This window comes from Suncus etruscus, chromosome 1 (genome assembly GCF_024139225.1).
Source record: "Suncus etruscus isolate mSunEtr1 chromosome 1, mSunEtr1.pri.cur, whole genome shotgun sequence".
In the NCBI taxonomy this organism is placed as follows: Eukaryota; Metazoa; Chordata; class Mammalia; order Eulipotyphla; family Soricidae; genus Suncus; species Suncus etruscus.
The window spans coordinates 116,112,721-116,140,009 of NC_064848.1; the positions used below are offsets into that span (position 1 = coordinate 116,112,721).

The 27,289-nt window shown below is 36.9% G+C and overlaps 1 protein-coding gene and 1 non-coding gene across 2 annotated transcripts in view; one reads left to right on the forward strand and one right to left on the reverse strand.

The window, feature by feature from the left end:
* COG5 (component of oligomeric golgi complex 5) overlaps window positions 1-27,289 on the reverse strand; it is a 262,931-nt gene that overhangs the window by 64,106 nt on the left and 171,536 nt on the right. Inside the window, exons 12-14 of the mRNA XM_049783180.1 lie at window positions 11,417-11,621; window positions 6,794-6,955; window positions 2,585-2,684 (exon numbers count right to left, since the gene is read on the reverse strand). Coding sequence (XP_049639137.1) covers window positions 2,585-2,684; window positions 6,794-6,955; window positions 11,417-11,621 — 467 coding nt within the window. The remainder of the gene's footprint in view (window positions 1-2,584; window positions 2,685-6,793; window positions 6,956-11,416; window positions 11,622-27,289) is intronic.
* On the forward strand, window positions 19,018-19,124 carry LOC125996223 (U6 spliceosomal RNA). Its single transcript, XR_007491234.1, has one exon. It is a non-coding gene; the product is annotated as a U6 spliceosomal RNA (small nuclear RNA).

The window sequence follows — 27,289 nt, forward strand, 5'->3', positions numbered from 1 at the left end:
CTTACATGCGGAAGGATGGTGATTCGAATCCCAACATCCCATATGGTCCCCTGAGCCTGCCAGGAGCGATTTCTGAGCTTATAGCCAGGAGTAACCCCTGAGCACCTCTGGGTGTGACCCCCCCCAAAATTTTGACAACTAATGTCCTTATTAGATATTTTCATCTTAGGAGAGTTGACTGAAGGCAATAAATGTTAATACCATTGTCCCCTCCTAGAAAACCAAATACTCTATACTTTTGCTGACTCCTCCTTATATGTTGTCCTAAGGTGGGAACATCTAATAAGAATTTATTAGAATTCATCTAATAAGAAATTCCATCACTTTAATTAATAAACTAATGAATATAATAGTGAATGCTATTATAGCAAAACCATGTTTTAAACAATGAATATTATAAAGATGTTTCCATAAAATGTTTAGGAGGAAAAAAGATATTTACCCAATTTTCATCAATCTCTGTAAAGTCAAGTTTTCTATTTAAAATGTTGAATAAAAGACCTTTCTAATGTTTTGCTGCTACATAATATACTTGAAACCTAACTTGGTCTCTGGTTTCCAGTCTATTTTGTATAGCATATTTTGTAAATATATCTACTATACTTGAGCATGAATGGGTAATAGGCAAACTCACAAGCTGGAATGATGAACCTGCTTATACAAGTCAAGAGCAAGCCCCTTACAATGCAGCTGCATGCATTTTTAGTGTCTACTGAATTATATATATATATAGTGATAGAGATATATAAATCAGAAGTAGGTGGGAAAGATATTTGAAGTGACTAGTTTGTACTACCAATGAAATATGTTAAATGAAGCTTTTAAAACAGAAGCACTGAATTGAAATTAATACTTGAACATTTTATATCTATTTCCTTGTATATAACTGTGAGCAGTACCAATGACACAACTATAAATGTCATAATAAAACGAAGTGCTGATCTTTCTATTATGGGCTCAAAGAATTTATTCATCTTTAACTTCACATTGAAAGATAATGGATGAAAATAGAAAAAATGATTATTGTTAATTCTGACTGTGGGCCTTAAAAAGGTCCTGGAAGCAGTAAATGCATTTTCTGAAATGAATGTATCCTTGGAATGTTTTTTTTCCTATGTCTGTGCTTTTTACCTGCATTATTCAAAGTTTGGGGCTAAGGTGATAACAGTAGTCAAATTGGGATGCTTTGAAATTCCAAGTGTACATTTTTAGATTGTCATTTTATAAATGGCATTCTAGAAAAATATATTTCAAAAACATTTGAAAATGAACATTAGTGTTACCTATTTTTAAAGCTGCGTTGTTGGATTCCTTAGGTTTTTAACTTTTAGTTTTCATTTCATTGTTTTTTTTCTGTAATTTTGGCAATTTAGTGATTTTTCTCATTTTTACATTAACTTCATGGTCTTGCTTTTACATGGTAATGTATGTATTTAAGACCTATCTAATCCAGGAGCTTTAAGTAAATATGGTCATATTTATTTGTAAGCACATTTTACTATGAACGCTTTGAGTTTCTAAATTTGCAATAGATCTGTTTATTTCAGTGTATAGTAAACAGTATCTTGCTATATAGCATTTCATTGTGTATATTTGCCATAACTTCTTTATCCATTCATCTGTCATTGGATAATTAGTTGACTTCATAACCCTAAGTGTTGCGATGAACATAACCGTGCATATATTTTATTTTAATCACTATCATATGATAGCTGAGACCCTGGGAGATTGATCCACAGTCCATTCTAGGTCAGTGCGTGCATGGCATACACCCTACAGCTTGCACCACTGCTCCAGCCCCGGGGTGCCTTATTTTTAATCACATTCCCACCAATACCAGCTGTTACCAGACTTTATGCTATACATAATTCTAATTGGCCTAAGATAACTCATTATCATTTTGATTTGCACTTGTCAGATATTAAGTAACAATTAACAATATTTCATATATCTATTTCATATATATAACTATAATAAATAATCTGATAATTTCATACACACATGGGGAAACAAATATCCTTTGTGGAAGTATCTGCATGTTTATCCCATTTCTTGAACGGGATCATTATTTTTTGTGCTGACAAGCTTTACTAGTGCTTTACATATTTTGGATATTAGCCCTTTAACAATGTAAATATTTTCTATTATTTACAGTTAAATTAGAGTTGCTTCTGACATATTAAAACATTTTAATTTGTATACGAGGACCATTTTAAAATACATTTTTATTGATTTTGGGTTCAGACCCGGCAGCACTGAGGGGTTATTCCTGGCTTTGAGTTCAGAAATTGCTCCTGGCAGGCACAGGGTGGTGGGGGGACCATATGGGATGCAAGGATTCGAACCACCATCTGTTCTGGATCAGCTGCATGCGAGGCAAACGACCTACCGCTGTGCTCTCTCTGGTCCCTAAAATACATTTATAAATGTACCTTTTCTGGCTTCCAATTTATAAAAACACTAAAAATTTCACTAAAGTAAAGATGCCACTAAGCTAATAGTCAACTCAATATTTATAGTTAAATATTACACAATAATTTAAAACAGAATTAAGGAAGTATAGAGAGAATGATTTATCACTTACAAGCTGCTCCGATTTTACACCATACAACTGGATGGTCTTTGACACATTTTTTGACACAGCTAATGTGAGATTTGCATCAACAGCAGCTACGTTTAATTCACTAGAGAAAACAAAACAGACTTTAATTATTAGCAACATAGTTCATCAGCAAAGTAAAGAGCAACATATAAACCTAAATGCAATAAGAAATGTGATGATTTCTTTTTATAGATTTTAATGATTGCTTCCAAGAATCGGTTGCAGTATTTCATTTTCCCTCCTAAATTCAGTATTAGGAAAAAGTGTTTTGAGATGCTTTGGTTAATGACCAGTTTCTCATTAATAAAAGCACATCATGTGTGAGTTCAGGCTGTGATTAAGAGAGTAAATTGTGTACAGATTTTTAAAGTAGCATTCTTGTTAATACTGATAAGTGCAATTAGAGACACTGCATATCACAGACATCTGCAAGGAAATGACAGCTCTTGAATGGAAATGATGACCTTGGAAGGACAAAGGCTAAAAATATAAACTAGACATGATACATAAAGATACTCAGTTTCAATAATAAAGATTAGGGCAATTTATGCTATTTCCTATAGAGCATATATATTTAACATAAATATATAAAAATCATAACTAATACATAATTTAAGATATTTTATTCTTGACAAAATATTTGTCATGTTTATTTTCACCTTTAACACAAATTACTTGGAACATATGAACTGACTGACACTCTCAGAAAAGTTATAAAATACAAAATTTATTTTATATTTTTAGTTTATTTTTAAATACCATTACAATCGCTGTTTGAGGCCTATGACGTTACAACACCAATCCCACTACCAATATGACTTTTCCCTCCATCAATGTCCCCAGTTTCCCACCCACACCTCTTCGTAAGCACATTTACTTCATATTACTTGCTCCAATAAAACTCCAAGAAATGGCAAATAAATGATCATAAATAAATCATAAAGGACGATTCTAACCTATGAAAATTAAGAAATTTTTTTTTTGGGGGGGGGTCATCACACCCGGCAGCACTCAGGGTTATTCCTGGCTCTACGCTCAGCAATAGCTCCTGGCAGGCTCGGGGGACCATATGGGATGCCAGGATTCTAACCACCATCCTTCTGCTTCCACAGCAAATGCCCTACCTCCACGCTACCTCTCCAGTCCCGAAGATTAAGAATTTCTAATCATTTGACAATACAATATGCATATTCCTACTTACATAAATGTTTCTTACTCTGGTATCTAAAATACATTACATTAAATTTTATTTTATACTTTGATCTCATTGTGGTAATAATCATATCTTGAGGCCAGAGTAATAGCATAGTGGTAGGGCATTTGCCTTGCATGCAGCCGATTCAGGACAGACCTTGGTTCAATCCTCGGCACCCCATATGGTCCTTTGAGCCAGGAGCAATTTCTGAGCACATAGCCAGGATTAACCCCTGAGCATCACTAGGTGTGGCCCAAACTCCCTCCTCCCCCCCAAAATCATATCTTCCTTGTAAAATAAAACTTTTTAAAAGAGTATGCACCAATATATTTTGGATCTATTCAAAATAGGTAAAGCCTACAAATGCAAAATTTAGTATGTGTGAAGACAATTAAAAAAACTTAAAGGGAAAAAAACCTGAATAAGCTTGTAAATGTAAAAAGAAAGTTTTGTTTTAAGAGAGGTAATATTGAAAAACCAATTTTGGGGGTGGGGGTTTGGGTCACATCCAGTGGCGCTCAGGGGTTATTCCTGGCTCTGCTCAGAAATCACTCCTGGCAGACTCGGGGGATCACATGGGATGCCGGGATTCAAATCACTATCTGTCCTGGGTCGGCTGCATACAAGGCTAATGACCTACCACTGTGCTATCTCTCCAGCCCCTGAAAAAACAAAATTTATAAAGACCTAGGAAGGTCAAGGAGGTTGTCAGTGGCCAGGGATATTTCTCTTGGATATGCTGGGATCCAAGTTTGATTTGTAGCACTACACACTGCCCTAGTCCCACCCAGAGTACTACAGGGTGTAGCCCTGAGGACACTGAATACCATCCAGATTGCCCTAGTAGCATCTGGCACAACTGGCTTGAGGAGTACAGCAATACTGGCCTAAGGACTTATGACTCCAGTATAGTTTGGCCCAGTATTGCTGGGGATGGACCCCCGTTACCTGAGCACTTCTTAGGAGGTCCCTATGTACAGCAAAATAGAAAAAGACTATAAAAAGGAATACTAGAAGTTTAAAACTGCCTGGGAACTGGATGGCTCAACAGTGTAAAGTGCATGCTTTGAATGCCTGAGACCTAAGTTCAATCCCCAGCACTGCCTGAGCCACTAAGCACTGTGAGCACCAAGCTGGAAGTAGCCCCTAATCACCACCAGGTGTGGCTAAAATTCAAAATATAAAATTTCAGAGATTTCTACATATAGATAGGAAGCAAGCAAAATAAGTATTGTCTCCGAAGTAACAAAGTAAGTCTTGGTACTAAGCAGAATTATCTTTCAAAAAAAAAATGAAGTTGCATAAAGGGTAAGAAAAACAGCACAGTGGGTATGGAGCTTGTCCTGCATGAGGCCAACCTGGGTAGATCCCTGATAATACATATGGTTCCCTCATCACAGCCAAAAGACATGGCTGAGTCCAAAGCCAGGAACAAGCACTCCCAGGTATAATTTCAAAATGTGCCCCACCAAAAAAAAGAAAGAAAATAAGAAATTACCTAAAATATTAAAATACACGGTGTGTGGCAGAAATAATATTTTATGGTATAGAACACAATTTTATTAAGGATTCACTTTTAAATTCTACAGAATGTTAATTTAAGTATGACTCATGTTCCAGCTTATTCTGATGATGGTGTTGCTAAACTACATATAGAATGAGAGAGATGCTTCTTCAATATTTCTATGAAATGTGTTTAATTGGTCAAGGAGAGCAAGCTGAATAAAGAGGAATACTTTTTTCACGATTAAGTTACTACTACAGTAATAGTAATAGCACTAGATAGTGAGACAATGAAAATCTACAGTTAGTATTCTGGAAAGTCAAGATAACTATGGAGAAATACAGAATTAATATGTTGAACAGTTTGGACACTGTTTATGTGTTTACAAGTGAAAATATGCTTTTGTTGGAACACTATGAATAAAACTCAACCACGACAAGTTTGTATCTCACAGTGATTCAATAAAACAAAACATGCTTCTGTATATTATATTTTTGTTTTCTTGGTTGTACTCCCACATACTTTAGAATTACTACTATCTTCAAATTTGTAGTTAAGATTATAAATCTAGACAGTTCTTTTTTTTTTTTTTTTTTTTTTTGGTTTTTGGGTCACACCCGGCGGTGCTCAGGGGTTACTCCTGGCTGTCTGCTCAGAAATAGCTCCTGGCAGGCACAGGGGACCATATGGGACACCGGGATTCGAACCAACCACCTTAGGTCCTGGACCAGCTGCTTGCAAGGCAAACACCGCTGTCCTATCTCTCCGGGCCCTTTTTTTTTTTGGTTTTTGAAATCTAGACAGTTCTATTGTGACTTGTACTACTTTTTTTACTAGAGAAAATGTTCGTTGACAAATGTTCAAACCTAGTATTATGACAACTAGCTATCTATAACTAGTTAGCTATAGTTTATAACTAACTAGTCAATAGTTTCAACTTGAAATTAACCCGGGTAGCCACCAAACTGAAAATGGTTTCAAGGCAATAGAATAATTACATTGCTGGCAAGTACAGGTGGCACCTTCACTAAGATGCCTTCCCTTCTGAGACTTACCAGAGCTGTCACAATTACTTAGAAAGGTTAAAAGAGCAAATACACGTAAGCTAATGACGTTTATAATCTAGTTTATATTACAAAGTAATTTTGGATTTAAGATTTAAAAAATTAAGCCCAATACTTTAGCTTCAATTATTCCTACACTTACTTTTCTATGTAATATCAGAAATTTACTATGACATAAAAAATTAGGTTTGCTTTGCATCCTTGACAAGAATAATTACAATGAACTATTTTTAGACTGTATTTCAATCGTTTTATTAATTGGAATCTCAAGTACTTACTAGATGTGCACTCATTCACTGCAAAGCTTGATTTAATTGCAAAACTCATTACAGAAATAATTAGAGATAAATTAAAAATGTACTGCTATCATACATCACTAATAAATAATGGAAAGCATTTGTGGCATGCCATTCTATAAAAATTCATACCTTGCTATCGTTTTAATGATACCATCAAGTTCATCTGCAGAAGGAGGATTACGACCACCAGGAGGGAAAACCAAGTTGATGGGATCAAAGAGTCTTGATAAGGATTTTGATAAGTAAGCTGCTTCATAAGGTTGCAGAGAGTCTTTCAAAGCTTTTTCTGGACTGTGGAACAAATTTTATCAAATATAAAATTATAAAATTATACAAATGTAAATGATATTGGATAAAGCTATAAGAACCTTTTAAAAAATATAACTATATAGGGAAAAAGATTATATTAATATATACTAATTTAAAATATAAAATATTTTATAATTATATTTGTAATATATTATAACATTCCTTTTTTTTTTTTTGGTTTTTGGTTTTTGGGCCACACCCGTTTGACGCTCACGGATTACTCCTGGCTATGCGCTCAGAAATCGCACCTGGCTTGGGGCGACCATGTGGGACGCCAGGGGATCGAACTGCTGTCCGTCCTATGCTAGCGCTTGCAAGGAGAACCTCGCCACCTTCCCGGCCCCTAAAACTTTTTTTTTTTGGTTTTTGGGCCACACCCGACGATGCTCAGGGGTTACTCCTGGCTATCTGCTCAGAAATAGCTCCTGGCGGGCACGGGGGACCATATGGGACACCGGAATTCGAGCCAACCACCTTAGGTCCTGGATTGGCTGCTTGCAAGGCAAACGCCGCTGTGCTATCTCTCCGGGCCCTATTATAACATTCCTTAAGGACTACATAATTATTTTAATTTGCATGTAACATCTAAGCATCAGTGCAACATAATATGTGTGAACACTGACTTCAGTAAATAGTCACTTGAAAGCAAAAGACTGCAGTAAAAATACTATTTGGGAATTAGACTCTGTGCAGCAAATCCTATTTATAAATAATATCAAAATCCTATCAAATCCTATTTACAAATAATATCAAAGCATGTATGTGTAGACAAGTCTAGAGAGACTATATCACTCACTCAACCCTTTTACCTACAACTGCTATCTCTATAAAACCCATTGTTGTACAGGTTTAAGTTTTATCAACCTTAACAAGAACAATGACAAAAATAACAAGTGTTTGTCAAAGTCCCACAATCATGTAATAAAACCCCATTAAGAGTTTTACAATATTTATCACAACTAATGCTTATTAGCTCACTAATGACTTCCTTCTACTCTTTTCTTGCCTAATTTTTAACAATTCAACTATTAGGTCTTATATTATGGCTTTGACTATTACAATCGTTTATAGCCATTACTTCTATCTGCTCTTCTCCCTTCCCCTCTCCTACTTCTCTCTCTCTCTCTCTCTCTCTCTCTCTCTCTCTCTCTCTCTCTCCTCTCCTCTCTCTCTCTCTCTCTCTCAATGATCGAACCTCGCAGTGAGGACTATATCAGGTGCTAGACATTGCACAAGGGTCAGTTGCATACAAGAGAAGCAGCTAACCTGCTCTACACTCCACTCTTTCCCCGTCCTGCTCTTATTCCTAGAATCAATCTATCTTCCTAAATCACCAATTTATGACCCTTCCACCAATGCTTTTTTAAAGTGAAAACTAAAACATAAATCACCCTTCACTGTAAATAGCAACATGAATGACATCTGGTTATAACATTTATATATATCTGGTCTTCATTTCCCACCCTTTCTGGTCAACTGGTATGATCTAGAAGTCAGAATTCTCATAGTTTTACATAATTCCACAGTTATCTCAAAACTTTCTCATTCAGGGGCCAGAGCGGTGACACTGGGCATAAGGCGTCTGCCTTGTGCGCACTAGCCTAGGACAGACCGCGGTTCCATCCTCTGGTATCCCATATGGTCTCCACAGCCAGAAGCGATTTCTGAGCACATAGCCAGGAGTAACCCCTGAACATCATTGGGTGTGGTCCAAAACAAAACAAACAACAACAACAAAAAACAAACCTTTTTCATTCTGTAAAATTTCCCACCTTTACTGAGAATACTATTTACCAAGTCCTTGGTATATGCCAGTAAGAAACAGATTTAGTTTTATTTATATATGTATCCTGATGGAGAAATGCATATATAACATGCTAACTAAAACAACTTCTTTTTTTTTTTGGCCACACCCGTTTGACGCTCAGGGGTTACTCCTGGCTAAGCGCTCAGAAATCGCCCCTGGCTTGGGGGGACCATATGGGACGCCGGGGAATCGAACCGCGGTCCTTCCTTGGCTAGCGCTTGCAAGGCAGACACCTTACCTCCAGCGCCACCTACCCGGCCCCTAAAAACAACTTCTTAATAGAGAAGGTTCAGAAGCAAAGGGGAAAGGTACTAGTGTCTGACTATTCAAGCGCTTTCTGAAATCTAAAACATTTATGTAATTTTTCTCCTCTATTTTTCTTTGGTTGTTTACCAATCTCAGTAAGGATCTAAACTTTGCAGATATTTCAGCACTTAATTGTAAATAATACTTACTGTTCTCCAAATCTGCTGCAAAGATTGCTGAGACTACAAAGTCAAAAACAAGTAACTTTTCTAAAATTTTTACTTTATTAAAAAATTTACCTTTACTTTAAGTTTGCCTTATTTTAGATTTGCTAAAGAGCTTCTTCATTTGTATAATCATTTTGAACTGCTACATCTCTTAAGATTGACATCCAACTTTTAACTAACTTTCTATACACCTTCTTCCTCTCTATCTCAGATTTCCCAACAAGGAATATTACTAGCCTCTACAATTTCTCAGAAACTTCCTAGATGCAAGAAATACAACAGTCAAGTTCATCAAAATATTCTATATAGAATTTGGCTTAGTTAACAAGGTTGAATTTGTTTTGTTTTCTTCGATATCTTACTTCTCAAAAGAATACTTAATTCTGGGGCTGGAGTGATAGCACAGTGGTAGGGCATTTGCCTTGCAAGTGGCTGACTTGGATTCTATACTGTGGCATCCTTATGGTACCATTAGCCTGCCAGGAGTGATTTCAGTACACAGAGCCAGGAGTAACCCCTGAGCATTGCTGGGTATGACCCCCCCAAAAAAACAAACAAACAAACAAAAAACCCAACAACTTAATTCTTTTGAGAATTAATATTCTTAATCCAGTACTTAAGTATTCTTAATGCAAAAAGTATTCGTAATACAACAAGAATACTCATTGCATTTGAATTTACTACCTTCATTACATTCTGAATTCTTACAATAAGAGCTAACTACTTTTTCATCAACTACTTCTTTAAACTGATTTCTAAAAAAGCATAAATGATGTCCCATTTATCAAAACACTTCCTTAAAAAAGTTGAATCTTTCCCTTCTCCATTGAATGTAATGCACCCTCTTCCCTACAATATATAATCACTGTAAATAAACAAAAAATACATTAAAATTCCACCTCCTAAGATAAATCACTATCATTATTGAGTATATTTTCAGATATTTTTAAGTGCATGCATATGACTAAAATTCATACTAAGCCAAGAAACCATTTAATGTTATCTTACATTCAATTTTTGTAGCACAAGAGTATGGGCCCAATCCTCTGTTCACTCTTTTGTTACTTATCTAAGCTCTATGTTTATATAATAGAGTTAATAAAAAGACAGTATAGTCTCATTCAATGATTCCAAGTTAATTTCATGCCATTTAATTTTACTAGTGAAAGCCCTTTAATTCTAGTCAATGAACATCTACCATAAGTATTTAGGAGAAAAAAACTTTAAAAAGGAGCATTTAAATACCACTCATGAATCTAATCAACACTTACTTACAAAATTAGCAAAAAGAATCTGCTACCTGACTGTCTCATCATGGCATATATGATTCTAATGTTAAAGAAGTATACAAGTCATCTATTAATTTGGTGCTTATATATAAATTGAAAATAGTACTCTTGATTTAGCTGCTGCTCTGAATTAATTAAATGGTTTCTTGCTTCACAGTGTGACATCCAATGGCTATACAAATTGTACTTTATGGATGGATGATGGAAGAGATTTTTCAGGGTTAATATTGGCTTGGTTGCTTTTCTCTATCTTTTGAGAACCCATATTAGTATAATATTTATTCTCCTGAAATTATGTCCTACCATTTCTTTCATATCAAATTTATGCCATTGTTTCATCGATGATAAAATATAATTAATAATGATAATGCAAGTAAATAATAATTGGTATATTTTACTTTTAATTAGAGGCTGGAATAATAGCTCAATGGACAGGGTGTGGGGGTGGTGTGTATCACATGCTAGAGCCCTTAGTTGGATCCCAAGCACCACATGGAACCTCCACCACTGTTGGGGTGTGACTAGTAGTATCTCTAGGCCTGAACAGCACTAAATCATGGGGCATAAGCATTGAACCATTTAGCTTGTCTGGCCAATAACTCTAGAAGTGGCCCTTGGTCCCCTGGAATATTACTTTAAAAACATCCAATATCCACTTAGAGGTACTGATCACACTTATTGAGTCATTCATCTTATTTGGTATTTCCATTTAAAACAGATTCTGGCTTTTGAATTAAGGCTGAAGTCTGACCTAGTTGAAGTTATAAAAGAAATAATTATCACAATTACTTAAGAGATAAATTTCCAGTTCATAATTCATAATAAATATAAGAAAAAAATCCTTATCATGGCACAAATGTCTAGTCAAACATACTCATAGTCTGGCCTTTTGGGTATGAATATGTCCTGTGTATCATCTTCCAAGTGTTGGAGGTCAAAATAGGGATCAGTAGCTCCACTGGCATTAAACTTCCCTTGAATAGTTTGGCTGTACTGTTGAAGACGCTTCCATAAATCGTTATAAAGACGCAATAATTTAGGATATTCTCCTTCAAATGCCTGTTTCAAAAACATAGAGGCTGCAACACGAAACAGTATCATGGATTAGATAAATAATAAAACAAAATGTAGCCAAAAAAAATCTTGCTATGCATATAAACATAACTTTACAAACAGCCTAGATCAGTGTTTCTCAAAGTAGGTGAAACAGTCGCTCAAGAGTATTATAACAAGCCACAGGATGGAGTCTAATGTATTTTTCTAGAAGAGAGTAGAGGAAAGGGGGGGGGCAGGGGGAAAAAGAGGAGGAGGGGAGATGAGGGAGAAGGGGAAGGGGAGAAGGGAGAGGGGAGCAGGAAGGGAGGGGAGGGAGAGGAGAGGGGAAGGGGAGAGAGAAGGGGAGGACAGGGAGGGGAGGAGAGGAAAGAAGAGGGGAGGGGAGAGGAAGGGAAGTGAGGAGATGGGAGAAGGGAGGAGAGGAGAGGAGAGGAGAGGAGAGGAGAGGAGAGGAGAGGAGAGGAAAGGGGAGAGGAGAGGGGAGCGGTGGGGAAAGGAAAAGGGAGAGGAGAGGAAAGGGGAGGAGAGGGGCAGGGAGATGAGAGGAGAGGAAAGAGGAGGAGAGGGAAGGGGAAGAGAGAGAGGAGAGGAGAGGAGAGGAGAGGAGAGGAGAGGAGAGGAGAGGAGAGGAGAGGAAAGAGGAGGAGAGGGAAGGGGAAGAGAGAGAGGAGAGGAGAGGAGAGGAGAGGAGAGGAGAGGAGAGGAGAGGAGAGGAGAGGAGAGGAGAGGAGAGGAGAGGAGAGGAGAGGAGAGGAGAGGAGAGGAGAGGAGAGGGGAAGGGAGGGGAAGAGAGAGGAGGGAAGAGAGGAAAGGAAAGGAGAGGAGAGGGGAAGGGGGAAGGGAGGGGAAGGAAATGGAGCGGAGGAGGGAAGGGGAAGGAAGGGGTAGGTGGGTAGGGGAGAACTTTTTCCTGTAAAGGGGTGTTAAGTAAATTAAGTCTGGAGACTTCCAGTCTACACTGCAGGTCAAACCCAATATATATGTCACTGAGGCTTTTTTTAAAAATAAGGTTGGAGCAATGGTACAGTGCATAGGGCACTTACACTCCATGCAGTCAACCCAGATTTGATCTCTTGCATCCCCTATCATCCTCCAAGCACCCTGAGCAGAGACACGATTAGCCCTAGAGCACTAACACCCATGGTCCCCAAAGCAAAAAAAGCTGGTGGGGATTGGAACTTCTTAGAGTGAGTGTGGGCACCTTCCCCCTAGATCTTCCTTCTTTCAGGAAGTCTGGCAGCTGAGTATACATCTCTAAAATTCATAGTTTCAGTAATAGTGCTATGAATCTCTGGACAATTTAATTTAATAGTGCCATCTTTATAGTAACACACCAATTTAACAGAATGGAAAGCTAGGTGGAACCTCACTCACCACACAGAAGAGTATCACCCTGCCCAGAGGGAGAGAGACCAACAACTAACCAGTTTCCCTTCTTTTTCTACCCAGGACCTGGCTTGCCACACAGGTGAGTGTCATCCCACCCAGAGGGATAGAGACCAGTAGCTAACCAGGTTCCCCTACGTGTCAACCCAGGACCTCGCAAACCGCACAGGTGAGTGCTGCACTGATCAGAGGGAGAGAGAGGAACAGCTAATGAAATCAGAGGAGCACGGTCACGCCATTCTACAGTCACAAACTTTTCCTAGTCAATGAACTCCAGAACTGCACAAAGAAAACACCACACCACAAGTGTGACCATGGGGAAGGATGCAGATCTTCACCATGCTTAGAAAATAAAGATGGTAGCTCTGAAGACCTGACAAGTACCAACCACCTATAAAACCTCTTAGATAAGGACTTTAAAGAAGAAATATAGAGTGTTCAAAGAACTCAAAGAAACCATTGAACAAACTGAAAAAAACCACAAATAAGAATTAAAAAAATATGAGAATAGAATAATAAGGCTGAAAAACTGGGTAGATGAAATAAAAAACTCACTTGAAAACCTCACCAGCAGAGTAACAATGACTGAGGACAGAATCAGTGAGCTGGAAGAGGTGCTTCCAACAGAGGTTGGGAAAAAAAGCCTTAAAAAATGACTAGATAATGGGAAAAAAATCCTCAAAGAATGTGAACAGATGAAAATAGAAGTCTGAGATAATATGGGAGACTTTAACACTGACTTTATCACCATTTGATGGGTCAACCAAGCTAAAAAATAGACTGGCTTTGAAGGAAGAAATAGAAGAGAGTGCATGGCAAATATTTATAGAGTTCTTCAATCCCAGAAAACTGAATACACATACTTTCACAATGCATACAGGACATTCTTCAAGATAGACCACATGCTGGGCCATAAAAACAAACCTCCATAAAATCAAGAAAATAGATATTGTCCTACCTTCTCAGATCAAAATGCACTGAAAATAGAGGTAAATTACAAACAGACAAGGAGAAATAACTTAAAAACCTAGAAATATAAGAGCTCACTACTGAACAACTAGTGGGTCAGAGACAAAATTAAAGAAGAAATCAAGATTTCTGGAAACAAATGAGAATGAAGACACAAATTATCAGAAACTGTAGGATACAACTAAAGCAGTATTAAAAGGGAAACCTATAGCTTTGAAAGCATTCATCAGAAAGGAAGAAAAGACTTGCATAAATAACTTAGAGTCCAGCTTAAGAAATTGGAAAAAGAACAATAATGAATCAAAAAGTAAGCAGGCAGAAGAAAATGATAAAACCTAGAGCAGAAATTAATTATCAGAACACCCCAAAAAAACAATCCTAAAGTTTAGATCAGTGAAAGCAAGAAACTGTTCTTTGAAAAACTAAACAAGATCAATAGACCATTAGCAAGACTCAAAAGGAAAGGAAGACAGAGAATCAGAATCAGAAATGAAATGGAAAAGTCACTATGGATACTACAGATTTTCCAATGGTAATCAGAGATTAATTTGAGAATCTTTATGCCACAAAAGAGAACCTGGAAGAAATGGATAATTTTTTTTAGACTCTTACAACTTTCCAAGGCTGAGCCAAGATGATCAGGAATAACCAAACAGACCTATCACTTTTGAGAAAATTGAAATCAAATGAAAACCTCCACCCCCCTCCCCCCAAAAAAAAGCCCATGTCCTGATGGATTCAGTAGTGAATTATTTCAAACCTTTAAAGAGGATCTATTGCCAATCTTCATCAAGCTCTTCCTGAAAATTGAAGAAACAGAAACACTCCCAAATAGTTTCTATGAAGCCAACATCAAACTGATACCAAAAGCAGACAGAGATGCCATAAAAAAGAGAATTATAGGCCCATATCCTTGGTGAACAAAGATCACCAACAAAATACTACCAAATAGAATCCAACAACTCATCAAGAAGCTTATATCTCATGACCAAGTAGGATTCATTCCAGAGATTCAAGAATGGTTTAACATATGCAAGTCAGTCAATAGACCATATCAAAAAATATATATATTTGATCATATCAATACACAGAGAAAAAATTTGACAAATTCAGCACCTACTCATTAAAAAATCTCAATAAGATGATAATTGAAGAAACTTTCCTCAATAAAGTCAAAGCCATTTATCACAAAGCGATTGCAAAAATTATGGAGAATGGAGAAAAACTAAAAGCCTTTCATCTAAGATCTGACACAAGACAAAGTTGCTCCCTTTCACCACTTCTATTCAATATAATTCTGAAAGTACTTGCCATAGCAAATAGTCAAGAAAAAGATATCAAGGGCATTCACATAGGAAAAGAAGAATGAAGCTCTTATTGTTTTGAGATGACATGATACTGAGATAATACAAATGAATGCACAAAAAAAGCCTTCTAGAAAAACAAGTGGCATGTTATGAATTTAATACACAAAACCCATGACTTTTATATACATAAAAATGAAAGAGAAGAAAAATATATTAAAAGAACAATCCCGGGCCCGGAGAGATAGCACAGCAGCGTTTGCCTTGCAAGCAGCCGATCCAGGACCAAAGATCGTTGGTTCGAATCCCGGTGTCCCATATGGTCCCCCGTGCCTGCCAGGAGCTATTTCTGAGCAGACAGTCAGGAGTAACCCCTGAGCACTGCCGGGTGTGGCCCAAAAAGAAAAACAAAAACAAAAAAAAAGAACAATACCATTCACAATTGTTTCTCAAAAAACCAAATACCTTGGAGTCAACTAAAGAGTGAATGAACTGTATAAAGAAAACTATAAAACTGCTTTAAGAAACAAAAGAGGACACAAGTAAATGGAAACATGTACCGTGTTCATGGATTGGAAGAAACGACATCATTAAAAGGTCAATACTTCCTAAATCATTCTACAGATTTAATGCAATCCTTATTAAGAATACCTATGACATTTTTTAAATAAGCGGATTAGGTGCTCTTGAAATTCATATGAAGAAATAAATGTCCTCAAATAGCTAAAGCAATCCTTGCCCCCCTCCCCATGAGAGGAATAACTTTCCCCAACTTTAAACTTTACTATACAGCAGTAGTCATTAAAACAGTATTGGAACAAAGACAAACCCTTAGATCATGGAATAGACGATTTGAATATCCTAAGATGAACCCAAAGGTTTATGAACCATTAATATTTAATAAAGGAGCAAGAAATACCAAGTGGAACAAAGAAAGCCTATTCAACAAGTGGTGCTGGCACATCAGAAAGAACAATCAGTGCTGGCGGGGATGTGAGGAGAAAGAAACTCTCATTCACTGCTGGTGGGAAAGCCAGCTAGTTCAACCTTTATGGAAAACAATATGGAGATTCCTCAAAAAACTGGAAATTGAGCTCTCGAATGATCCAGCTATACCACTCCTAGGAATATACCCTAGGAACACAAAAATTCAATACAAAAACTCCTTCCTCACCTATATTCACTATTTATAATAGGCAGACTCTGGAAACAACTCTGGAAACAAACAAAATACCCTTCAACAGATAAATGGCTAAAGAAGCAATGGTACATATACACAATGAAATATTATACAGCCATCAGGAGAGATGAAGTCATGAAATTTTCCTATGAATAGACATGGAAACTATTATGCTGCGTGATAGGAAGAGAGACACACACACAAACAGTCTCACTTATCTATGGGTTTTAAGAAAACTAAAAGACATTATTGTAATAATGCCCAGGGATGAGGGCCGGAAGGACCGGCTCACAATATGAAGCTCACCACAAAGAGTGGTGAGTGCAGTTAGAGAAATAACTACAAACAACTACAATGACAATGTTAGTGCATAAGAGAAGTAAAATGCTTGTTTTGAATACATACAGGGGATGGGAGAGGAGGGAGATGGGAGACACTGGTGGTAAGAATGTTGCACTGATGAAGTGGGGTGTTTTTTTAATGACTGAAACCCAATTACAATCATGTTTATAATCATGGTGCTTAAATAAAGATATATTTTGGGAGGGGGGTTTGGGTCACAGCTGGCAGCACTCAGGGGTTACTCCTGGCTCTACGCTCAGAAATCACCCCCCGCCAGGCTCAGGGGACCATATGGGATGCAGGGATTCGAACCACTGTCCTTCTGCACGCAAGGCAAATGCCTAAGCTCCATGCTATCTCTCTGGCCCCTTAAATAAAGATTCTATTAAAAAAAAAAGTGGTGCTCGGAAAACTGTTCAACTACATGTAAAACAAACAAACTACTACTCAGACCTCTCCTTAACATCATGCACAAAGATCAAATCAGTTAGTGTAGCTAGAGTAGAGAAGAGTCTACTAGGACAATGATATCTGGAATTGATTGTTTTCTGGACAAGAACTCAATGCAAAAATAATGAAGAATTTAAACAGGCAAGGCACTGCTCCATTAACAATAGTGAAAACTACAGTGTTAAAAAGGAAAATGAGGGGCAGGAGTGGTGCTGCACGTGACTGACATAAGAGGGACCACAATTCAATCTGTTGGCATCCCATATGGTTCCCCAAGCCAGGAGTAAATTCTGAGTGCATAGCCAGGAATATCCTCTGAGAGTCACAGGGTGTGAGCCAAAAACTAAAAAAAAATAAAAATAAATAAAAAAAGAAAAGTGAGACATTAATACTTTTTCAAAGACTCCTCAAGGGCCAGAGATATAGCATGGAGGTAGGGCATTTGCCTTGCATGCAGAAAGACAGTAGTTTGAATCGCGCCATCCCATATGGTTCCCCCCACCAGAGCTTGCCAGGAGCGATTTCTGAGCGTAGGACCAGGAGAAATCTCTGATTGCTGCTAGATGTGACCCAAAAACCAAAAACCAAACACCAAAAAAAAAAGAAAGAAAAAAAAAGACTCATCAGAACTTTTTAAAAAGCAGTTATTGCTTTTTCTTTTTGTTTTGGGGCTACATCTTGCAGTGCTCAGGGGTTATTCCTGGCTCTATGACAAGAAACACTCCTGATGGTGTCCGGGGGACCATATGGGATTTCGGAGATCAAACCTGGGTTACAAGCAAAGCAAATGCTCTACCTACTATACTATAGTTCTGGCCTCCAGTTTTTGTTTTTATTTTTAAACTAGCTAAAATTTTGTGTTCTAAAACCTGCTTATGAAGTTCTTCTATTCCCTTGTTCTCCTCTTTCCCCTTCTTGCCTCATCTCTATTTTCCCCTCTTTTCATCTTCCTCCTACCCTTATCTTCAATCTTTCTTTCATTTGTACAATATGAAAGTATATTTTTGTTCTGTTGAGGTCATATGTTTGTTTTCTTTATATAAAAAAGACACTTTAGGGGCCGGAGGATAGCATGGAGGTAAGGCATTTGCCTTTCATGCAGAAGGACAGTGGTTCGAATCCCGACATCCCATATGGTCCCCTGTGCCTGCCAGGGTGATTTCTGAGCATAGAGGCAGGAGTAGCCCCTGAGCGCTACACTTTAGAGAGTTGGAATTAGGTTTGACAACTCAAATAATATTGTTTCATTAATATCTTAAAATAAAGAGGAAAAATACCCAAATCCTGAACTACATTGATCAAAATAATGTTATCTGAGGGCCTTCTTCCATAATACATTCTTTATATAACCAAACTTCCCAGTATGTATGGAAAAGAGTAAGAACTTATTGTATATAAAAGATATACACTAACTTCTAAATAATTTATCTAAAAAAATTCTCCCTTAACATGCATAATATTCTAACGTGAAAAATTATATTTAGAAAGTACACATGATTGCAAACTTGCTTCTCCTGTTTCTAAAGAATTTATATGTTTATTTTAGACAGATAAAGAAAATTCAATATGTTTGAAGTCAAACTTTCTAAAACTTGAAAAATGTCTACCTCCCCCAGTGTTTCATAATGCAAAGTTGATTTTCCAGAACATTAAACATACAAATATATCATGTAGCTTAACTATATGTGCACTCTAGGGTTACTGGAGTTTTCAAAGAGTTTTGAATATTTTAAGAGATGTACTTTTTAAACTATTTAAAAGAATAAAGTTTTAAAAATCTTTGTGAGTGTGCTCACTTCGGCAGCACATATACTAAAATTGGAACGATACAGAGAAGATTAGCATGGCCCCTGCGCAAGGATGACACGCAAATTCGTGAAGCGTTCCATATTTAAAAAAAAAAATCTTTGTGAGTGTGAAGAGGTGGGCGACTTTTTATAAAGCTGTGCTTAGGAGGTCTGGGGTGCACAAGGGATTCTTAGCTAATCCAACAGTTGGTTCAGTACAAAGTTTTGCAGTGCTGGGAATACTTTGACCATCCTCATGGTGCTGGGGGCCTCTAGTGCCACAATAGGGGGTGTTTAAGAATCGTGGAATGTCAAGAATCAAAGGTAGGCAGGTGCTATCTCCAGGAACAAGTTTTAAGTTCTTAAAACGTTTTTTTTTTTTTTGGGGGGGGGTTTGGTTTTTGGGTCACACCCGGCAGTGCTCAGTGGTTACTCCTGGCTCTATGGTCAGAAATCGCTCCTGGCAGGCTCGGGGGACCATATGGGATGCCGGGATTTGAACCACTGTCCTTCTGCATATAAGGCAAACACCGTACTGCTGTGCTATTTCTCCGGCCTAAGTTCTTCAACTTAAAAAAAAATGGCTGCCCTTTTTATTTTTCCCTTATACCATACTCTCTTTGTTCTTGTTTCAAACATTCTCCCTCTCTTCCCTTCCTTACTGAAGCCCTATATCCTTTTAGTCATTGTAGAAAATGCCACAATCAAATTAGCACTCTATGTCTTATGACAATCAGAGATATGATAAACAACATGGGATATTTTATCGTTTGATTGCTTGAGGGGACCACATCCAGTTGTACTCATAGCTTACTCCTAACTCTGAGTTCAAAAATCACTGACACTGCTGGGGGACCATAGAGGATGATGGAAATTGAACCTGGGTTGATGGTTATCAAGACAAGCAGCTTACCTACTGTACTATCTATTTGGTCCTCACCTGAGGATAATTTTTAAGAGATTAAGAGCTAAGCACACTGCTGGTGGGAATATTGTCTCTTCCAACCTACCTAGAAAACAATACAGCTAAGACTCAAAAAACTGGAAATTAAGTTACCATATGACCCTGCGATACCACTCATATAGTTATAAGCTCGGAACACAAAAAAACACAATACAAAAATGACCTCTGCATTCCTATGTTCATCACAGCACTATTTACAATATGCAGAATTTAGAAGCAATCCAGACGTCTGACAATAGATGAATGGCTAAAGAAATTGTGGCACAACTACACAATAGACTACTATGCAGCTGTTAGGAAAAATGAAGTCATGAAATTTGCTTATACATGGATGAACATGAAGATTATGCTGAGTGAAATGAGTCAGAGGGAGAAGAATAAACATAGAATAAACTCACCCATCTTTGGGATATAAGGAAAATAAAAGACAGTGTGGGGATATCCAGAGACAATAGAGATGAGGATTAGGAGGACCAGTTTATGGTAGGAAGCCTGCCATAAAGAATAGAGGGTGAGGTTAGAGTAGACAAGAGACTACTATGAAAGTGATAATTAGAACTGATCACTCTGGACAAAAACTGCATGCTGAATACCAATGCTAGGGATATATCCTAAAAACAAACAAAAAATTAGGCAGAACACTTCAAGATTTATACATCAAAAAATTCTTTGAGGGTAGAATGCCAATCGCAAGAGTTATAGCATCAAACTTAAATAAATGGAACTACATTAGACTAAAAAGTTTCTGCATGGCGAAAGAAACACTTGTTAAAATTAGAAAACAGCTAACAGAATGGAAAAAATTTTTGCACGTAAGAATACAAAAACACAATACATAAATGAGCTCTGCACTCTTTGGGTGGGGGGGATTTTGGGCGATACCTGGTGATGCTAGGGGTTACTCCTGGCTATGTACTCAGAAATCAATCCTTTCTTGGGGGACCATATGGGACACTGGGGATCAAACCCAGGTCTGTCTTGGGTCAGCTGCGGCGTGCAAGAAAAATGCCCTATCACTGCACTATTACTCTGGCCCAGACCTCTGCACTCCTATGTTCATTGCAGCACTATTTACAATAGGCAGAATCTGGATGCAATCCACAAGCCTGACAACAGATGAGTGGTTAAAGAAGCTGTGGTATACATGGAATACTATGCAGCCGTTAGGAAAAGAAGTAATTAAATTTGCTTATACATGGATGAACATGGAGAGTATTATGCTAAATAAACTAAATTAGAGGGAGAGGGATAAACATAGAATTATCTCATTTATCTGTGGGATATAAGAAAAATAAAAAACAGTGTGAGGATGATATCCAAAGACAATAGAGATGAGAATTAGGAGGACTAGCCCATGGTAGGTAGCTTGCCATAAAAGCAGTCAGTAAAGTTAGAGCAGAGAAGGGTCTAATACTAAAGAGACATTCATGGCATCCCTTCATTTGCAGTATAAAGCACAATCTAAAAAAGAAAAGAGAGAGTGTATGTGAAGTAAAATGCCTGACCCAGAGGCAGGCAGGAGAGGGTGGGTGAGAGAGAAGAGGGTATTAGGGAGGGTGACAGGGAAATCTTTGATCTGGTGAAGGTTGTTATACATTGTATGACTGTAACTCATATCTGGGGGGTGGGGGCTGAAGAACCTTGTAACCATGGTGTTTAAATAAAAATATATATTAGAAATAAATACAAGCTGTGTGCTGAAAGGGGAATAAAGTGATATGCATGGCACCCCTTCATTAACAGTAATGCAAACTATAGTGTCAAAAAAACAAAAGAGGTAAAGAGAGAGACAGAAAGACAGAGAAAGAGAGAGTGTGAAGTAAAATGCCTGCCCCAGAGACAAGTGGAGGAGGTTAGGAAGGAGGCTTAAAGAGGGCATTAGGGAGGATGAGAGGGAAACTGGGGACTTTTGGTAGTGGGAAATGTGCACTGGTGAGGGTGTTATTCATTGTATGAATGTAACTCAATCATGAACAACTTTAAATATGGGGGGATATATTATGGAAAACCTTGTAACCTTGTAATGATATTCAAATATTTTTTAAAGAGGCAAAATAAAAAGCTATGAAGCAAAATAAGAACCATTCAAATAAAACAGATTACAAAGTATAATTGTTTTCATTTGAAGAGCACAAATTCATTGTTTTTCCATAAAGGCTTACATTAAAATACGCATCATAATTTAATAAAATTAAGAGGAAATTTTATTTTCTGAAAAAAATTAAAAAAAGAAACAAAAAGCACAGAAATCACACTGGAAATAACTGTCAAGTATAGTTAATTAAAACAATACAATTCCTATAGAAGCTATCTTAAATCTTCATGGTGACAAGTTAAGGCCTCTTTTCCTTTGAACTAAGAAAAGTCAATGTTTGTCAAACTCCTGGATTAAATATCTAGTAGAATTTCTTTTCAATAAGCATGAACAATTATAATGTGAACATGTCCCTAACTGGGAAATATTCCCTTTAGATATTCTCTAACAAAATATTACTTTAAATAATGTTGATTGTATATAACTGTCAATTCTGGATATGGTTACATTTCCTTGATATTACCTGTCCATATTTTAAGAAGCATTACAGGATACTTCATCAACTATATATATGATTATATAATTATATATTATAATGAATGGAAGGTTCTTTATAAGCAACTTACTTTGAAGTTCTTCCAAAGGAAGTTAATAAAGTAATAATGATATTGAAGTAATAAGCTACTCAATTGGATCAGTAGAATTGTCTGCCTAAATATATTATATTCCCTCTCATTAGCTTATTTTTTTTGACAATACAAATCCATTAAGAAATCCATAAGGTAAGAAATTAAAAAATAACCACTGGGTTTAGCAATTAAATGGTGGCACTACTGGTGTGACCCCAAAACAACAAAACCAAACAAACAAAAATGGAAGTAGATTAGTTGGGTCATGAAAAAGGCACAGAGGTATTCATATCTCCCTGGCATACGTAAGACAATGGGTTCATCCTGAGAAGAGAAGGATGAATGTGGTGAAGGGAAGAGAAATCATAATGATTAATGAAAAGAATTAAAGAAATTCTCACAGAAAGTGAGAATATCATCAGAGCATCTTTACAGAGTTTAGAAATCAACAGCATAAAAATGAAAAAGTCAACTAAATATAACTCAAAGGGGAATAGTAAATGACTTGCATGTATGTTTGCAAAGTCCCAAGTTTGATTCCTAACACCACATGTCCGCTTGGGCATCATCAGGTATACCCTGGTGACTTTGAGCACCGCCAGGCAAATCAGCACTTAAGCTCTGGACCTTAAAACCTCTATTCATCAGGCTAATGTCCCCAAATCACTAGAAACTACACTGCAAAATTAAATTTTTGTTTAATAAAATATTTTTCATAAAAAGAAGAGAAAGGGATTAAAGAGTAACTAAAGAAAAATGGAGAAGGGAAGTAAAACTTAAAAGAACCTGTTGTTCTTCAGATTTTATTGAATTCTACTAACTTAATATCTGAGAAACAAATTTCAAGAAAAATGCAAAAAAAAAAGATAAATGTAAAATGTAACTAAAAAATTAATGATAGGGAAGAAGGGCTGGCTCCTTATTAACAAGTGGATGGCTTTTTATATTTACTCTCTGAGACCCATAGAAACGTAAATGATAATAATAGATAGTCCTAATGATTCAAGAGAAAATGTTAGCTTTTGGAGACTTCAAAAGAATGGAACTAACCAAGAAAAATAAGGAAAATGACAAAGTACCATTAAATAAATACAGGCATTAAACCATTTTTTAAGACACCCCTCCCCCAAAGAGGTGTTCAGTAGACCTATAGCCTCCTCTGAAAATTTTTAGTCAGCACTCAGCAGTTTGTTGCAAGGGCATAAGGATGCTTCTTGAGCCCTGTGATACTCAGCAGTGCTAGTTGGTGTTTAGAGAGCACCTGGTAATGTTTAGGAGACTATGAAGGACTGGGAATTTAATCTGGGCTGAATGTAAACTACCTAGGAATGTGCTCTAACTAGTGTACAATTTCTAGCCCCTACAAAATATTTAAAATGTACTTTAATCGTTCTTAAAAATAGATGGACTTCTACTGTTAGCCAAAATGAAATAACATGGACCAGAATTATTGTTCTTTTTCACATTACTCTCTTCAAAAATACCACAAAATAAAAACAGCAAAATGTGGAGGTGGGGGCACAATATTACAATATAAAACAAGGTTCCCAAAGAGATAGGAAATAAATTAGGTGAGAACTATGAAGCACCAGTCTACTTCTAAGTAGGTATGTCCAACCTATCGTCCAACAAAGCGAAAGTCTGTTCCATAGGTACTTTCTACCACATAAGGAAGAAAGGTGCAAAGAGATCACTCACAGAACAAGTACCAAAGAAGAGAAAGCTGGTAAATGAGAGAACTGCAGAGATACGCAAAAAGTCTCACTGAGTATTCCACAAGTGTGGAAGTAAATATCCACAATCATGGAAGAAAACAATAAAAGAATCAGAGAGAATATACTTGTCACTCACACACTTACGGGAAGAGAGCATGATCTCTGTACCTAGGTGGTGAATAATTTGTAGAATATTTGGAGAAGTACTAATAAGATTTTTGCTCCAGGAGTGGAAAAAATTTTCCCTATACTCTGCTCCAAATTTGCTATTAAATCTTAAAAGCAAAACTCAAAGCCACCAAAGTGTTTTTAAGTAACTTAACAATATCCAATAATAATATAAATGGAAAGACAAAGGTATCAGAACAATATTTGTGTGATTATATAATTAAAATTAATAGACATGCATAAAAATAGAAAAATGTGAACCATAATGAGGGAAAAATTGAGACAGAATCAGAATATCACAAAGATCAAGCTAGTAAGACATATTCTCCACCTAACAAATTATAACCTCTTAATTCTTGGATGGTTTGTCATGAAAGTGACATGAAGTTCACTTTATATGATTTCTACTAATAGTAGAACTAAGTTTGCCAAAAGTAAGTCATACTGAGAGACAGAATGTTCAAAGGCTTATTATTTTTCAAGTATGCAGAAGGGATTTTAAATAATATCCCTGTTTTCAGATAAATTATCATTCTAAAACTATAGCTACAATTGAGTTTTATAGTTTTAAAATAAAGTGTATATATATATATATATATATATATATATATTGGTTTTTGGGTCACACCCAGCAGCACTCAGGGATTACTCATGGCTATCTGCTCGGAAATAGCTCCTGGCAGGCACAGGGGACCATATGGGACGCCGGGACTCGAACCAACCACCTTAGGTCCTAGATCGGCTGCTTGCAAAGCAAACACCGCTGTGCTATCTCTCCGGCCCCCAAAATAAAGTATATTTTTAAAAGTATTTAAAATATTTAAATAAAGTACTTAAGTAAAGTATTAAAATAAAATATATTTAAAGGTATTTAAAAGTTTGAAAGTAAATATATAGCAAATCATAAATAAGCTTGCAATTTGCTACTATAAAAACTACTATTTCTATAAATTTTAAAATTCTGATTACATTTCATGAATTTTCAATTTTTTATTTTCTTTTGGCATTTAGTAAATGTATTTCATCCAACAACATAAACTTACAATGTAAGAAGTTAAATATTAAAGAAAACTTCACGATAATTTTCATTAAAGCCTGTAACTATCACACATGAAACAAGAACTAACAGAAAGACTATTATATAGCTTTGAATATTTTTATATTCAAAAATATATTTATATAACCTTTAAATGTTTCCAGAAGTAATTTACAATTCCATTTTATTTTATTTAAAAAAAAACTTTATTGATTGATTGCTTGATTGGTTTTGGGGCCACACTCCGCAGTGCTCAGGGGTAACTATTGGCTCTGCACTCAGAAATCACCCCTGGCAGACTGGGGAACCATATGAGATGCTGGGAATTGAAGCAGGTCCCTCCCAGGTCGACTGCATGCAAGACAGCAGCCCTACTGCTGCGCTATTTCTCCGGCCCCTAATTCACAATTTTTTTTGGGGGGGGGCACACCCGTTTGATGCTCAGGGGTTACTCCTGGCTAAGCACTCATAAATTGCCCCTGGCTTGAGGGGACCATATGGGACGCCAGGGGATTGAACCGCGGTCATTCCTTGGCTAGCACTTGCAAGGCAGACACCTTACCTCCAGCGCCACTTTGCCGGCCCCCTAATTCATAATTTTAAATAACAAAACGTCAGACTCTAAAATTAATGTTCAGTTGGTTGAAAATTATTGAATCAAAATTATAATGAACTTCTTTTTGTTTGTTTTGTTTTGGACCACACCTGGCAATGTTCAGGTGTTACTCTTGGCTCTGTACTAAGAAATTACTCCTGGCAGGACTCAATTGACTATATGGGATTCCAGGGATCAAACTTGAGTCAGCCATGTGCAAAGCAAATTGTAACCCTACACTATCTCTCCTACCTAGTTAATGTAGTTCACTATTCATTTTTTATTTTTATTTTTAGTTTGGGGTGTACAGGGCTTACTCCTGGCTCTATCTCAGGGATCACATCGGGTGGGCTCAGGAATGGAAGGTGTCAGGGATCGAAGACAGGGTAGCCACATGCAAGGCAAATGCCCACATGCAGTACTATCACTCAGTCAGGTTCCGCACAATTTTTTAAACTTTTCTATGTTAGAAGAATGTGATTGTGACAATTAAAAGCATTACTATAAATAAATCTGTAATATAAACGTAACAATTAGAAAAGAGGTATTTAAATCAGTATACAAATTATTCTTATCAAACAAGAAAACATGCAAATGAAACCCAGGAAAAGAAATAAACATAGTGCAGAATTCAATCTAATTAAAAATATGAAAGAGATGTGACTGAGTTGAATAGCATATGGCTAGTATGTATCAGGCTCTGGGTTTGATCCAACACAATTAAAGCAATTAGAAAATAGGGAAAAATCAGGGGCCGGAGAGATAGCATGGAGGTAAGGCGTTTGCCTCTCATGCAGGAGGTCATCGGTTCGAATCCCGGCGTCCCATATATGGTCCTCCCGTGCCTGCCAGGAGCAATTTCTGAGCCTGGAGCCAGGAATAACCCCTGAGCACTGCCGGGTGTGACCCAAAAACCACAAAAAAAAAAAAAAAAAAAAAAAAAAAAGAAAATAGGGAAAAATCCATGAAACCAAATGATGGTTTCTGGGAAGATGAATAAATTTAACAAACCTCTAGTCAAAATTAAGAGACAAAACAATTGATATTGGGGCCAGAGCAGTGGCGCAAGAAGTAGAGTGTCTGCCTTATACATGCTAATTTAGGATGGACCACAGTCCAATTCCCGTGGCG